Below are 16344 nucleotides of genomic sequence, written 5' to 3'. Positions count from 1 at the left end.
CTCACTAAGTCGCTTGGTTGGCAAAGCAGGTGACCCTTTGATCTCAGGGTCTTGATTTCAAGCCCTATGTTGGGCGTGGAGCCTACTTTAAATAAATAAATAATTTTATAAAGGAATAATAGTCAGTTGTTCAGAGCTAAGTTGTTTTCACATGGAAGATTCAGAAAAATCCCCATGCTACATCTGCCCCCTCTCTCTACCTGTTCTAACAGAGCTTGCTGGGGTCTCATCTTTGCTCTACACAACGTGACCCCCTGTCCACCACCCCCAGACACCGGACCCAAGCTAAAACCACTCAGGTTCTCTTTCCTGGGAATTTGAACTCTGAGCAGAGACACACAGAAGGTGTTTGGACCAGAGTCTTGGGCTGGCTGCCGAGATTCCAGCCACTACCCTGGTTCTCGGCCCTTCTGGGATCCGGTTGTGTCGTTCTCTCTGATTAGGTGAGTTACTTTCCAGTTTTTTCCAGTTACCTGTAGCGTAAATTAGGAAGGAACAGAGGAAGGAAGGAAGACAGGCAGGTCTGTGATGCTAACCAGAACAAACTATGGTGAAGGACCAGTTTTTCCAGTTTTTGTTTTTAGTTCCCAGTCTGTCACTGATTGATGTGGTCATGCTACATTTTTCCAGGATGTGGCATTCAAAACATCCAAAAATGACCTATACCATGTTCAGTGAGATGACTCCATTATCCCATGTTGATGTTCAAAAAGGCTCTAAATGCTTACTCTGAGTTTCTGTGCCTGTCTTACTGAGGACTAGTCTCAGCACGGAGCTGGAGTTTCTAGGGGTCCAGGAAACTTAACTTCACTCGGAAGTCAGGATGTGTTGAAGCTGCTAATTTCTACATAGGCTAGTGTACTCAGTTCCTAGAGAAAGCCCTACCCTGGGCCCACTCAGAAGTTCTGCTTTTCCTCCTAACTTGTTGGCTGGGAGTGCTCCAACCTGATCCCACCCACCCACCCCTCCTCCTCCTTCAACTCAATGTCTCCAGACTTCTTATATTCTCAGTTGAACAAGAAACTTGCCGCCTTGTCTCCACTATGAGGACAGCAGCCTGGCTCCCTTGGTGTATCTCTGGAAGAATGAAAAAGGTTTTAGCAGTTCAAAAGAGAGTGCCTTATGAAAGAAAAGAAAACAGGGACTCACACAGATATGTGTACATCCATGTTTATAGTAGTATTAGTCACAATAGCCAAAAGGTGGAAACAACGCACATGTCCATTGATGGGTGCGTGGAGAAACGAAACGTGGTCTGTACATTCAATGCAATATGGTTCAGCCTTAAAAAGGAAGGAAATTCTGACACATGCTAGAACCTGGATGGACCTTGAAAACATGGTGCTAAGTAAGCCAGACATAGAAGGCCAAATATACTGTATGATTTCGCTCATATGAGATACGTAGCATGGTCAGATTCATAGAGACAGAAAGTAGAACAGTGGTTGCCAGAGACCTGGGGCAGAGAGGAATGGGGAATTAGTGCTGAATGGGTACAGAGTTTCAGTCTGAGAAGATAGAAAAAAATATTGGAGATGGTGGTGGTGGTTGCATACCAGTGTGTGCGTAATGCCACGAAACACTTAAACATGGTTACGATGGCAAATTTTGTGTTAATTGTATTTTACCACATACACACAGAGACTTGGAAATTGAAGTTTTGAAAAGAGAGACTGAGCTTTCTCAGAGGCAGCCTCAGTTTGTGCCTTTGTGAGTGCCCACGGGTGTTGAGAAAGCCTTCAGGCGGTCAGCTTCTCAGAATGTCAGGGCTGGTGTCTGTCAGTTCATTCAAGCCTTAGTCCAGAAGACCCCTAGATAGTTCTGTGATGATAAACATGGCAGGTCCCTCCTGTACCCTCCGTGTCGTTCATTTAGTCAGTCAGTCAGTCGGCCAGTCAGTCACTCCGCATGCGTGAAGTGCCTGCCCTCTACAATGGGAACATAAAATCAGGCCCAGGTAGTTTAACCCCTCTTTGAAGCAGGCATATGTTAAAACTGCTCCTTTCAGCTGATTTATGCAGTGGGAGGACAACGAAGAACAAGATCTAGCCCCCGCCAGCACAGTGCTAATTTCCAGCCCTTTCCTCACGTGGCCTCCATCAGAGTACCACGGAACGCCAGCAGCTGCAGGCCCACACCACGCCATGGAGGAGTAGCCTCGAGCCAAGAATCAAAGGCCCAGGCTCCAGCCTGGCCTTAGCACTGGCTTCCATTTGACATTAAACAAGTCTGTTGACCTATCTGTGGGTCTCCGTGTCCCCTCAGCCTCACGGAATGCCTCCCAGGGTGAAAGTAAAAATAAGACCAAGAGTGTGAAAGAGCTCTGATACAAAACGTGAACTGAGTTGTTTGTGGTGGGATGGTGACACGGGGTTGGGGACAAACACACAACTCGGGCCTCTGCCGTCGGTTGGTCCAACCTGTGAGGTTCCGTTAACGATGATGTGTTGTGGAAAGGAGGAGAGTAGAGTCCCCGGAGTCCTCTCTTGTCCCTCATGCCTTCCCTGTCCCATTCATCACCTCTCCTTTCCCCAAGCAGGTCGTTAACAACCTCAGCTTGGCGTTGGCAAGTCACCTTCATCAGCCCTCCCAAATCCAGCCTCTGGCAGTCTGTCAGATCAGATAATGCGCCTGATTCATTTTCAGGCCTGGTGCAGAAAAGAGAACGGGCTCAATGAGATGCTTAAAAGAGTGTGGTGTTTTAAGAGGAGACATCGGGTGGAGAGGGAGGTGGAAGGTGGCTCCTGACTTCTTTTCCCAAACTCAGTCCTTGTGTGGCCCTTAGAAAACTTCCTTGGCCTCTGGGCTCCTCTCTCTTCCTGCTTCATTTGGATCCCATTGTTTTTTCACTCACCAAACCAAAGGGTGTGTGTAAGAGAATTGTTAAGAGATTTTTTTTTGATGAGTCAGGTGCTTGGGTTTTGAAAATCTCAGCTCTCACACCTCATCTAGAGGCTGTGAGGTTTGGGCAGATATGTACCCTCCTCGCTGCCCATGGCCTCCATTTTCTCATCTGTAAAATGGGAATAATATTACTATTTACCTGAAAGGATGTTTATGAAGAGTGAATGAATGAGTGCTTAGCACGCTGACTGGCCTAAACAAGTGCACAGATGTTAGCTCTTGTGGTTATTCTCTGTTAAATGCACTTGGTACTAACCTGTTCAGTGGGCTGAGTGGGTTAATGAGTGGAGAAGGGCTTTGTCAACAGTGTTGTTCCCCTCCCAGGTCCCTTTTGGCATTTTACTGTAGTAACCCCAGAGTCTTTATAATTAACATAATTATTATCAAATATTCCCACTTCTCCCCTCTTGTCTCATTACCTGGCTGGGTGGGGCTCACTCTTCTCTTTTTTAAAGCTCTTCTCCCCTCCTAGCCTTCCCCCCGCCACACACCCCCCAGGTTGGGTTTTTTTTTCCTTCTGATTCCAACTCTTTTCCTTCTAGAACACCTTCCGTATGCCTGAAGGTCCTCCAAGACCCGTAACTATGGAAACCACGCCCCTCCCTCATGTTGGGGAGGGGCCACCTCCACCCAGCTGGGAAAGAGTCCCGGGATCTTGGGCCTCTGCTGCTCCCTCCTCCCTCATGAAAAGAAGTAGAAGAAAGAGCACTGTCTTTTGACTGGCTCCTGGACTGTTGTTCCACTACGGCTCCCACCTGTCAGGGCTTCCATAGGCAATGTCAGCCTTCAACTGCGTCCTGGGGATAGTTCTGCCAAAATGACTCCATTGCCATTTTACAGAACCAGGGTTTTCCTATACCTGTGCTGCTTCTCCTGAACTCTCTGGGATCCTAAAGACCAGTTGCCTTATTCCAGAATGGTTTGCAGAGTGTCTTGCCTGAGGTTCCTGCAGATCTGGAAGATCATCAAGCCCTATCCCATAGCTCACCTCCAGTTAGCCCAGCTGTCTACTGTGGGTCTGTTTGCATAGAGCAGAACTGGCCCGTACATGCCCAGCGTGTATACACAGGTGTGAGTGCCAGAACACACACACGAGTCCACAGACATGTTGGCCCTCGTGTTTCAGTTTTTACCTTCTGTTTTGTTTTTTATGATTTTATTTTGAAGTAATCTACACCCATCATGAGGCTTGAACTCACAACACTGAGCTCAAGAGTCACATGCTTCCCCCCACTGAACCAGCCAGGCACCCCTCAGTTTGTACCTTTCCGTCTATTAGGGCAGTTAGCAGAGTTCTGAGTATACAACAAGTGCTCAATACATGCCACTGATTTGTTGGTCCACTGATTCATTTATTCACTCTTTCCCAACCTGCTAATTGCTTCTTCTTGAGCACCACTAAACTTCCTCTTTGAAAGTTGCCAGGAAGGAAAAGGATTGTTCCCCATTTTCCTCCATGTTCATAATCTTGTCGGTGTCCCAGTCCAGAATCAAGACTGGAAACAATCCCGGTGACTTCCATCATGATCTGAGGGGCCCTGAAACTACCTAAATGGTCCTTGTCTAGGTCCACCAGAGGATGAAAACACCTCTTCAGTGGGCTTGGGCCAGTCTTAGAAGTCCTTGACCACAAACTGCGTTTGTGGCTGTAATTGTCCTGTTGACGCTGACTAGCAAATAGGGCCTTACATGTTGTCGGGGTTTTTGTTTTTGTTTTTGTTTTATAATAATGATGATGACGGTATCCTAAGGGTGCCTTGGGACCTGGCCAAACCTTCTGGGACCTCTACCGATCAAATCTGTGGCTCCGGGAATGGAAAGTTACGAGCTAGGCTGTGTGCAGACAGACAGACCCTATGTTCCTGGAGCAGTGGCAGAGCCAGGCAAAGGGCCTTTACCCTCTCTGTCTCCTCTCCTCATCTACCCCCTTAAAGTTGTTTGCTCGAGTCTGGACGCTTGAGTGAACAGGAAGTACTGACAGCAGAGCTGAAATACACAAGCACATAGTTGGCTTAGCTCCAGTGCCCTCTTTTAGGCCCCCTTTAGGTGGCACCCAGCAGGGCAGTAGGTACAGTCCCTTGCGTCTTGCTGGCAAGCCTCAGCCTGCCAGCAGCCAAAACCATTCCAGCAGCTCAGGTGCTAGCTTGGCAGAGAGCTGGGGAGCAGCTGGCCGTTCTGGTTCCTGAGCTCCGCCGTTCTAAGCAGCGGCAGCTGGGGGCGAGGGGGCGGTTGGGGGTAGGGGGCAGTGGGGGAAGAGGCTGATCAAGGAGGATCTGGGGAGACATCTGGACCCCACCTCGAGCCTGGTCCTCATTAACCTCCCCCCACCCCCACCCTGCGCCCCCAGCACACACCTGTGCTGAGAGGGAGGGTGAGCAGCCGAGCAAACCACTTTTTTTTTTTTTTAAGATTTTTATTTATTTATTTGTCAGAGAGAAAGAGAGAGAGAGAGAGAGAGTGAGAGTGTGAGCACAGGCAGACAGAGTGGCAGGCAGAGGGAGAAGCAGGCTCCCGACAGAACAAGGAGCCCAATGCGGGACTCGATCCCCGGATATTGGGATCATGACCTGAGGCCGAAGGCAGCTGCTTAACCAACTGAGCCACCCAGGCATCCCCGAGCAAACCACTTCTAATCTTCCTCTGAACCAAACCCTGCGCGCAGACACAGTGCTGGATTGTTTACCTCAGGCTGGGAAGGACAAGGATCAGAAACCAGGAAGAGGGGAGCAGGCCTACATGAAGATGCTTTCATGTCTAGTTTTCAGCTGTTTGGGGGTACCCGGGTCTCTATACTCCCTCTTGCTTTTCTTTGGCTTATATGGAGAGGTGTTTGTGGCCAAGTTAGAAAGAGTAAGGAAATAGTCCGGGGGGGGGGGGGCGGGGTGTGTGTGTGGTGGTGGTTGGCAGGTGTAGGTGGTGAGGGGGAGGTCATGAGAGACGGGATAGTTTGGTGACTAAATGAGTGCCTGACACCAGGTGATAATGATGGTGATGTAGAGGTGGATGGAAATTCTCAAGTGTATTCAGTAGGGACTAGTGGAGTTAAGGACGTGGGCTTTTGTCCTCAGTTCAAATACTGGCCTCTTTCACTTATGACCTGTGGCTTTCAGCAAAACTTTTAAAGATTTTACTTATTTATTTGACAGACAGAGATCACAAGTAGGCAGAGAGGCAGGCAGAGAGAGAGAGAGAGGAGGAAGTAGGCTCCCTGCTAAGCAGAGAGCCCGATGCGGGGCTCAATCCCAGGACCCTGGGATCATGACCTGAGCCGAAGGCAGAGGCTTAACCCACTGAGCCACCCAGGCGCGCCTCAGCAAAACTTTTAAACCCTAAGTCTTTCCTGAAATACTCTATATTCATCTAATATGAATATATATATGCCTCACACATCAATATTAACTGCTAAGGTTACGTGAATAATAAGTTCTCTTGCATCATGGTGTCACGGGCTGGGAAGGAAAAGATTAAGCCACACAGCCTTCTGTCTCTGCCACTGGAGATTTCTGTTTGCCTCAGGGACTTCCTCCCAGGTGACAGTCCCCGGTTTCATCTCTGATTGGCTGTGTCACCGCAGGTTTCTGGCTGGGGGTAGGGTGGGGGGTGGGGAGGGGTGTCCAGGCCTTGCTGGCTTCTAGACATAGGGGCTTTGTTGTGCTGAGGACATGTGACTGGCCCTAAAGGGCACTCCAAGGTCAGAGCCACAGAGCCACAGTCTTGCGTTTTTGTCCTAGGACTCAGGGCTGGTTGCTGGCATTTGTGGAAGCGTGCCCTGGGTGGCACGACCTCGCATTCCCTTGGCAACCTCTTGTCCTCTGGGTTCATCACCTCTTCTCTGGACAGACGCTGGGCTTCTAAGCAAATCCTCTGCATTCACCCTGGATCTTTGGGTCCCTCACATCTGATGGAGCCCATGGGACCAGCCCTCCTAGTCTCCTCCTTCAGCCCCAACATCCCACTGCCCCGGAGCGGGGGTCAGTGTCAGTCTTCTTCCTGTCTTGCAAAGAGTGTTTGATTTAGGGAAGGGGCCAGCCCTTTCTGGTGGAGCGAGCCCTGCTCTAGCCTGGCGACAGGCTTCAGAAATACTATTTCCATGGCCCCTGCCTGCTCCCCCGGCTCCCCATCTTAGTAAATGGCAACTCTGGCCTTCCAGCTGCCCAGGTCAGAATCTTCAAATTGTTCTTGCTTCCTCTCCTTATATCCAATCCATGAACAAAGTGAGTCAGCTGTACTTTTAAAATCTCTCCTAAAGCTGTCTGAGCCCTGAGGGACTTCCTTTCCTCCCGGTATAAATGACCCTGCTGGCCACATGACACCCTGCCAAGGGAATCAGGCCAGAGGTCAGGAGAAATGGATGTAAGTTTCGGATCTGCCCCATTGTGATGAATAATAAAACCGTCAGCTGCTACCGGCTGGTTGCTGATTATGTCCCAGGTACTAAGTCCTTTACGTGGATTATCTTATTCACTGTGTGACCTTGGGCTGATGACTTTACCTGTTTCTGTCTTTTCATTTCTAAAATGGAGATGACAACAGTCCATGGGGAGGTTGTGAGGATCCAGTGAAATGATGAACGTGAGAGTCTTTGGAAAAAGCACCAAGGGGTATATGTAGCCCATATTTTCCACAAAGAGCTGACGTGATCATCTTCAGGCCTTTGAAGAGTTCACATTGCACAGAAGAGAGATGTTGGCGAAATTCCAGCTGATGGTGAATTTGATAGCCCAGCTTTGTGAGGGCAGAATGTGAGGCCCATGGTGGTGCTTTATCTGTCACCTGAGATCGGGGTGTCTGTCTCCTGGCACAAATGTGACACCTGTTGCAGGAGAAACAGGCCCTGGCAGCTGGCACTCTGGGAGGAGAGGTCTGGCCAGGAGCAGGAGGCATTCACTTATCAGAGGGCGAGTGACAAGTGTCAATAGTTAAATCAGCACATTCTTTAGCACCAAGTCCCCCCCCCCCCCCAGGGGCTGAGCAATGCCTGGGGACCTGCTCACAGGGTTAAACAGAGGCAAAGATATGAGAAGAGGAATTACCAGATGCCCAGCACGCCCGTGCCTGATACGCATTCAGTAAATGTTCACAGCAGGGGTGGATGGACAGAGGGGAGGACTGGAAAGTAATACCTGGGAAACAGACAAGGAGAGTGTGTTATCCATTGCTCTTTTACCCCTGACCCTGCTGGCCAACAGTCTGCTTTCTCTTCTGGTCAGTAAGCAAAGGAAGAAGAGAGTAAGAGAACTACTGGCCATTTGCAGTTTACAAAGTTATAAAGGGGCCTAAGCTCATATCTGACTCCTAGGTCTGGAACCCCAAACTCATTGAGGAAGGAGTGCTTACAGTGGTGTCAGAGTACTTGCTCAAGCAGTCACCATTTAAAAGTGATAGATAGACAATTAGATCTGACTCTAAAGCCTTGCTTGTCTTTCTCCTATACTCTGAAGTCTGCACAGGGAATTTCCTACTCCTGAACGTACTAAAGGCTGGGCTGTTGACTACCCCAGTCTCTAAGTGTCTCAAAGCCATCTCAACACCTGTCACCAGGTACAGCGCCCAGTTGGCTTTAACCTCATGGATATCCGCCCCCCTCCGAACCCCCCATCTGTGGATTTGTGCTTGTTCAGGGAGAGAACCACCTCTTACCTTCCTTTATAGAGAAACAGAGGCAGACACTAGTTAAAGGTGATACAGATGGATTTTATTCAGTACTATCATGATATGGGAAAGAGATCTCAGGAGAGAACTGAACTCAGTTCTGAATACAGCAAAGATAGCTGGGGATTTATAGCTAGCAAGCAGAGTGAGGGGGCCAGGAGATGGAAAATTACCAAGAGGAGACATTGGGGTGGGGGGGATTCTTGCTGAACTGGCTTAACAGGATTCTTGTCAGAGGTTGGCGAGGACTTATATATCAAGGGTGGGAAGATGAGGAATTGATCACGTATCAGAGGTGGGGGAGATTCGTCTTAGAAAGACCTAATAGGATTCTTCCTCAGCACGGGGCTGGGCCAGCCAAGCGCAGGGCCCAAGAACAAGGCTTACTCAGAAGGAGGGCTCAGAAGAGCCTGTCTATAATTTGGTCAAGGAGTCTTCATCATATAAATAAAATTAAAAAAAAAAAAAAAAAAGAGGGCAGGGCACCTGGGTGGCTCAGTGGGTTAAGCCTGTGCTTTCAGCTCAAGTCATGATCCCAGGGTCCCGGGACTGAACCCCACATGAGCTCTCTGCTCAGCAGGTGGCCTGCTTCCTCCTTCCCCTCTTCTCTGCCAGCTTTTCTGCCTAGTTGGGATCTCTCTCTCTCTCTCTCAAATAAATAAAATTAAAAAAAAAAAAAAAAAAGGGCGAGTCTTCATCAATTCCCAGCAAATGCCAGTGATAGTTCATTGACCTAAGGCAAAGTCAAGGAAGAGATAACCTGATCATTCAGAGGCAGAAGCAAGGCAGAGCCTGCCCACCCCTCCCCACCGTGTGACTCACTCATTACCCAGCACCTGAGTTCCCCAACCACTAGCCAGCGCTTCTCGGACTTGGGAAGGGCGGGGGCTCTTAAATAAGATGTGTCTGAGTTGGGATTAACAGATGAACAAACTGCTTTCTCCTGAGTTCATCCAGAAATGCAGGGTGTAGGTCTGGGAGCTTTCTTTCTCTTCCTCCCTCCCATATCCTCACTTCACTTCACTGGCTCCAGAATCCTGCTTCCCCAGGACATCCCCCCCGCCCTGAACTAGTCTGACCTGTCCCTGCCTGCTGGCTGGCCAGCCATGGAAACAGGAGAGACCTTGATGGCAGAGGGATAAACCTGCAAAAGTTCCCATAAACATAACACGAGCAGAGGTCTGCACAGACCTTAAAGAGGTCTGTGCAGAAACCCAGAGAGGCACAGATCCCCAGCTGAGGCCTCTGCCTCTGGGACTCTTGAAAGTTTGTGCCAAAAAGTGCCCACAGGAAAAAATGTAGGCGGAATGAGAAAACGCTGGCTTAAGAGACAGGGAGACTCTCTGTTCTGATCCTGGCTTCGAAACAACTCCCTCTGTGACTTTAAAGTCTGTCTGCTCTTTCCCCATCTGCAAAGTGGAGGTAATCAGACCTGGGTTATCTCATAAGATTCACTCATTCATTTATTCACTTATCTATTTATGTAGCTATCTATTTATTTTACGGGGGCGGGGGACAAACGCACGCAAGCACATGCAGGGGAGGAGCAGAAGGAGAGGGAGAGAGAGAAGCAGACTCAAGCAGACTGTGTGCTGAGCGTGGACCCCGATGCAGGGCTGGATCTCATGACACTGAGATCATGACCTGAGCTGAAATCAAGAGTCGGACGCTTAACCGACTTAGCCACCCAGGCGCCCCTCTCACAAGAGCCTTATAAGGCTCAGAGGAGATAATTCCTGTGAGATGCTAAGTAAGCATTAAAGGGCCCCACCAAACAGATCCGGAAGAAAAGCATCCCCCGACCTCCCCACCACAGTCCCTCTCCTGGAGTCAATTACATAAACACTCACACGAAATGGGGGTGTCCCCTTGCTTGAGGGCTCATGTTCACACACTGTGCTCTTTTCCTCTGGCTGGTTGGCTGTGTCTCGACTGGGCTCCCATCAGGTTTCTCAACACTTCTGTTCTGGGCCAGCTCTTGGCTCCCAATGGTCCGTGAGCATGAGTCTAACCTCTTCTGTGCAGTGCCCACCACACTGGGAGCATTTTGATGGAGCTGTTGGAGACAGAGTAGTAGCCCAGTGGGGGATCTGGACACTTGGGTGCCAGTCTCAGCCTCATCACTGTTTGTTACATGAGCCCAAAGAAATCATTTGGCCGGCTGGGGTCCCATTTTCCTCATCTGAAATGAGGACCAGATGATCTTGAAAGCCTTTACTAGTTCCTGATAACTCTGTAATACGGGTTCATTGGCCAGCAGTGGCTTGGTTTCACATGTTCAAAGTCTGACAGTCATGGCCAAGTGGTCCCCTTGACGCTTGGGGGGCTCTGACCCGCACAGTGCTTTGCTTCGTGACTCTTTCCCGGCACCCCAACAATGTCCCTTTCCCTGCCAGCAAGACAATCCTGCTGTCTCCCTGGGCTCGGAGGAAGGGGACGGAGCTGGAAAGGGAGCAACTTAGTTCAACGGTCTTCAATGACCATTTCCCCACAGCGGCTTTCAGGAGAAATCGGCCTCAAAAGGCAGTTGAAGAAGGGTCAGCCTGTAGTACTGGGCACCCTCCATGGACAAATGGATGGTGCTCCCATTTTCACCTGGCCTGGCTCCTCTGATTATGGAAGACAGCAAATTTTAATGTGCTAGGAGCTCATTTCCTTTCCTTTGGTGTGGTGGTTATTATTAAAAATTCTCACCTGAGGCACCTGGGCTACTGACCTTGGCCAAGTTGTAACTATCTTTTGACCCTCCCCCAACTTCATGCCCACCGTCGGAAGAGGTGTGAGGAGTGGCAGAAGGGAAGGAGCTTACCTCTTTTATTCCCCCCCAAACCTTGCAGACCTGTGAGGTCTTCATGTTCTGTTGACCTTATTTGTCTGTTCGTTCCCTTCCGTAGGATATGGCAGTTGGAGAGAACTGGCCAAGGCTCTGGCCAGCAGGAACATTCCAGCTGTGGATCCAAATCTCCAGTTTTATCATCCCCCGAGGCTGGGCCACCAGGTATGTGGTGGGGCCAGCCCATTTTCCCTACTAGTGTATTAGCATGAGTCCTCTGCTGTCCATGACCTTATAGCCTTAAGGGCATTCCTCTACTTTTCTGTAGTAAGAGAGGTCAAGGAGAGAATTCCTGGAATTGTACTCGGACATCACAGGATCTCATTAGCTGGAGGGGTAGAGATGTCCATCCTGTCCTCCTCAAAGCCTTCCTCGAGCAGCTCAAGAGGCCCAGAATTGAACTGCTCCAGGCATGTGGCCTTCGTCTCCAATAGTAGCCGACAGCTTAAGGTAGAACCACACATCCTGCCTCTTGCTAGCCTAAGGCCTAGACTGGTGCCTTAGTGATGATCCCAGATGCTCACTGCTAAGAGTCAGAGATGAGGAGATAGACATCATATATAGTTGCAAATGGCTGGAGGACAGATTTGCGATGGAGCATTTTTTCTATAGTGTTTCAGTGGTCAGTGGTCCCTATGGAGGCAGGAGGATCTCTGGGTGGGAATTAGGGAAATTGTGGTCTAATTCAGTCTGGAACCCTAAGATTGAGCCTCTGAGCCTAGAACAGATGTGGATCTCCAAGGCTGGGCCAGAACCAGACTGAACCCATGAACCTACACAGTGGGTAGGGAGGGGCTGGCATGTCCCCAGAGAGCTTCCACTTGTTAGACAAATGAGTGACAGACCTGGAGGGATGTAGAGGAAGACTGAGGCAAGTCCCTGTTCTCAGAAGACTGATCGAATTAGAAATTATTTTTCAAAAAAAAAAACAACAAAAACAAAACCACGAGAGAAAAGGAAGAAAAAAAATCTTTTTCCATATGGGAAGACAGAAAATTCAGGAAAGTAAAAGAACCCTAGGAGAGTATGCATTGATGAAACTGTAAGGGGGTGTCTTTCCGAGGGATACAAGGTGAATAATAAATGGGAGTGTCCCTTATATTGATAAGTTTCCTGGAGGCAGGGACTGTATCTCCCTGCCCTCTACCTCCCCACAGGCACTTTCAAGGAGCCCCCAATCCTAATGTTCCCACGAAGTTCATTCTTCACTCTTCTGCCAGGACCAAGACTTGGAGCGAGGTGGGAGTGTTAACAGCAGCTACCTGAAGTGGAATAAGCCTGTCCCGTGGCTCTCAGAGGTAAGGGGTTCTCCACTGTTCCTGTTCTTGGAGACAGTCAAAATACAGTTTTCACAGGTAATTCCAGAGACCATAGACAAGTTTGGTGTGGTGGTTATTATTAAAAATTCTCACCTGGGGCACCTGGGTGGCTACTCAGTTCAGTGTCTGACTCCTGATTTCGGCTCATGTCATGATCTCAGGGTCTCGGATCACCATCACCGAGGCTGGGCTCTGCACTGGAGTTGGAGCCTGCTTAAGATTTTCTCTCTCTCCCTCTGCCCGTCTTCTCCTCCGCGTCCCCCACCACTTGCGGGCACTCGCTCTCTCTCTCTCTCTACTCCTCTGCCCATGCCCCCTGAAAATTTTTTTTACCTAATTTGAAAAAATAAAAAGGGCTTCAGGCTCATTCAATTTTCTTCCTTTAGAGGAGAGCATTTGCTCCAAGCCTGTTGTGTGCTGGTTTTAAAAATCTCATCCCTTATCAGTTTTATGACCTGTAAGGTAGTTGTCATTGTTCTCGTTTTATAAGTGAGAAAAAACAGGACTCAGGAAAGCTACGTGACTTTTACATCCACATCATTCTTAAAGATAGGCTTCCTGAACTGTCTTTCTTGGACTAGTAAGCCTCATAAGGCATTCCAGGAAGAAAGGAGTCTGTTGTCAAAGAAGGCTTAAATAAACACCTTTATATTACATCCAGTTCTTAGAAATACACATTCACATAGGAAAGGTTCTGAGAAGTTCTGCAGTAAAGCTGTTTAACTTGGTTTAGCTCCCCAGGTACCAAAGCTATAGGTCTTCTGCCTTTTTATCCCATGAGCTATCTCTTAATATTCTATGAAACTAGTGTTTTAAGGAACATACTCTAGGAAATGCTGCTTTAGAAAACTTTTATAGGAAGTGGTTTAACGTGTGAATAAGAGTTGCTATGATACCTTTCACTTATATAGGATCTGAAGGATTCTTTTTCTTTCAGTAAATAAACTGAGGGGTAGAGCGGTTAATTGACATCTCCAGATTACCTTGAATAAATGCTTATGCCAAGACTCCGTAAGTAGCATGGTGCTTTGGGGGTGAGAAGTTTATGGGCTTCATATTTTACATCCTGCCCATAAACCAATGCCTTTTAGTCCCAAAATCTGTGGACATGTATTACTTTTCTTGGCTGGGTGGTATTCAGCAGCCCAGTCTTTATCCTTACCTATCACAGGTTGAGCTCTTCAGCCTGTGTGATTTTATTTCCAATCTACCTGTTTGCTGTGGGGCAGGAGAAGAGGAGGCAGTATTGTGCCAAATATGGTGTTAGGTTATCCATGCTGTGAAACTGCCCCTGTTTAAAGCCCCGAGAGAGGACAGATTACAACTCTGGCACACCTGTACTAGGTGACGTCATCAGGTGATTATGCCCCACCCCACCTGGAGTGTTTTGAAAGAGGTTACCTTAAAGACCATTGGTCCAATGATGATCTAGCCTTGAATTCTTTCAGGATAGTTGGGATCATTTTCCTTCCTCGTTTTTTTTTTTTTTAAGATTTTATTTATTTATTTTAGAGAGACAGCGAGGGCAGGGGTGAAGGGGCAGAGGGAGAGAATCCCAAACAGACTCCGTGCTGAGCAAGGCATAGGACCTGAACCCACAACCCCAAGACCATGACCTGAGCCAAAATCAAGAGTCCAGTGTTCAACTGACTGAGCCACCCAGGTGCCCCAGGTCATTTTTCTTAATAGCCCAATTATCTCAAAAGATTATGACTGCATAACATTCTGCATTTATTAATCATTATTTTCCCCACTTTTTTTTGGCCAATCAAGGATAGAGATATATATGAAATTAAAACAGTGAACGAATAGTAAACAGTGATTAAAATAGGATTAACTTTCTTTTTTAGGATGAACTTTTTAAAGAAATAGTTGATTTTTAAATAAGTGTGTATGGCCTTTTGGTGATAAATGACTGATTTCTATTGACTTTTTTTTTTATATTAAAAGTAGCTTTACCAGGGTACCAGGGTGGCTCAGTTGGTTAAGCATCTGCTTTCCGCTCAGGGCTCAGGTCACAATCCCAGGGTCCTGTTCAGTGCAAAGCCTGCTTCTCCTGTTCCCTCTGCTCCTCCCCCAGCCCATGCTCTCTTGTGCTTTCTCTCAAATAAATAAAATCCTTTTTAAAAAAGTAGCTTTTGGGGCATCTGGGTGGTTCTGTCATTAATCATCTGTCTTCAGCTCAGGTTGTGATCCCAGGGTCCTGGGATTGAGCCCGGAATCAGGCTCCCTGCTTGGCGGGAAGCCTGCTTCTCCCTCTCCTGCTTCCCCTGCTTGTGTTCTGCTCTCGCTCTGCTCTCTGTCAAATAAGTAAATAAAATCTTTTAAAAAAAGCATACAGGGGGCGCCTGGGTGGCTCAGTGGGTTAAGCCTCTGCCTTCGGCTCAGGTCATGATCTCAGGGTCCTGGGATCAAGCCCCACATCGGGTTCTCTGCTCAGCGGGGAGCCTGCTTCCCCCCCTCCCCGCTCTCTCTGCCAGCCTCTCTGCCTACTTGTGATCTCTCTCTGTGTGAAGTAAATAAATAAAACCTTAAAAAAAAAAGCATACATTCTTCTAAAAAAATTATTTAAAAAAGTAGCTTTTACCAAAAAAAAAAAAAAAAAAGTATCTTACGAAGTCCTCATTACAGACTTCATGGATCTTTAGGGAATCACTGATCCAATCATCTTATTTCCCCAAGAAAGAAAACAAGGTCCCTTGGAAAGGCTGAATAACGTCTGCCCCACAGAGCTGCATGGTGGTCCCTGCCCCCACCGCAGGAGCCTTTCCATTCCCTTTCCGTCTCCTTACCTGTCTCCTGCCCTTTTGACAGACGGTTTCAGCAGGTTAATGATAAATGTCATTTATTGAACATCTAGCTGTCAAGGAGCGTCAGGTGGTACTGTTATCCCCCTTTTGCAGGTAATGGCTCAGAGAGGGGTTAACTCGTTCACTTACTCCAGGTGGCCTCACTAGGACACAGCTGTGCTCTGAAGGTGAGCAAGAACAGAGGATAAGAAAGCTGACAGCCGTCTCTTCTTTTTCTCCCTGACCCAGTGTTTAGCCAGCAGTGCAGGGTCTCTGAGGCCAGAAGTCACCTGGAAAGCTAAGCATTCTCTTTGCTGTGTCAGAGAGACTGCCAGAGTGGATGGCTGTGGGGCTGGGCTTCATGGGGTAACTGCCCTCAGAAACTTAATTCATGGCACCCCAAATCCTGACTCTAGTTCACAAACCCCACTGATGACTACAGACCTCATTGCCAATTTATTATTTACGTCCATTAACCAAAACACTGTCTGATGCCCAGGGTGTTCCATCTGGAAAAACCAAAATAGTTACAAGAAAGAAACTTGGTGGGGCGCCTGGGTGGCTCAGAGGGTTAAAGCCTCTGCCTTCGGCTCAGGTCATGCATGATCCCAGGGTCCTGGGATCGAGCCCCACATCGGGCTCTCTGCTCAACAGGGAGCCTGCTTTCTCTCTCTCTCTCTCTGCCTGCCTCTCCGCCTACTTGTGATCTCTGTCAAATAAATAAATAAAATCTTAAAAAAAAAAAAAAGAAAGAAAGAAATTTGGTGACTCCAAAATAAGATCGAAACAAGTCAGCGTTTCCCTGGGTCATGCCATGCTGGCTTTTACGAGCTAGGGTCTCTTGAGG

The 16344-nt window shown here is 48.2% G+C and overlaps 1 protein-coding gene across 2 annotated transcripts in view; it reads left to right on the top strand.

Moving 5' to 3' along the window:
• The window catches only part of LOC111159792 (beta-1,4-N-acetyl-galactosaminyltransferase 3), a 93785-nt gene that overhangs the window by 56084 nt on the left and 21357 nt on the right, over positions 1-16344 (top strand). For both annotated transcript variants that reach the window (XM_022522397.1, XM_022522398.1), the window contains exons 2-3: positions 11451-11554; positions 12610-12687. In XM_022522397.1, the coding sequence (XP_022378105.1) occupies positions 11451-11554; positions 12610-12687 (182 nt within the window). The remainder of the gene's footprint in view (positions 1-11450; positions 11555-12609; positions 12688-16344) is intronic.

Source organism: Enhydra lutris, unplaced genomic scaffold (genome assembly GCF_002288905.1).
Source record: "Enhydra lutris kenyoni isolate GAN:26980312 unplaced genomic scaffold, ASM228890v2 scaffoldscaffold69, whole genome shotgun sequence".
Lineage (NCBI taxonomy): Eukaryota > Metazoa > Chordata > Mammalia > Carnivora > Mustelidae > Enhydra > Enhydra lutris.
The sequence above is the reverse complement of the archived record's forward strand: the minus strand, read 5'-3'. Positions and strand labels throughout refer to the sequence as shown.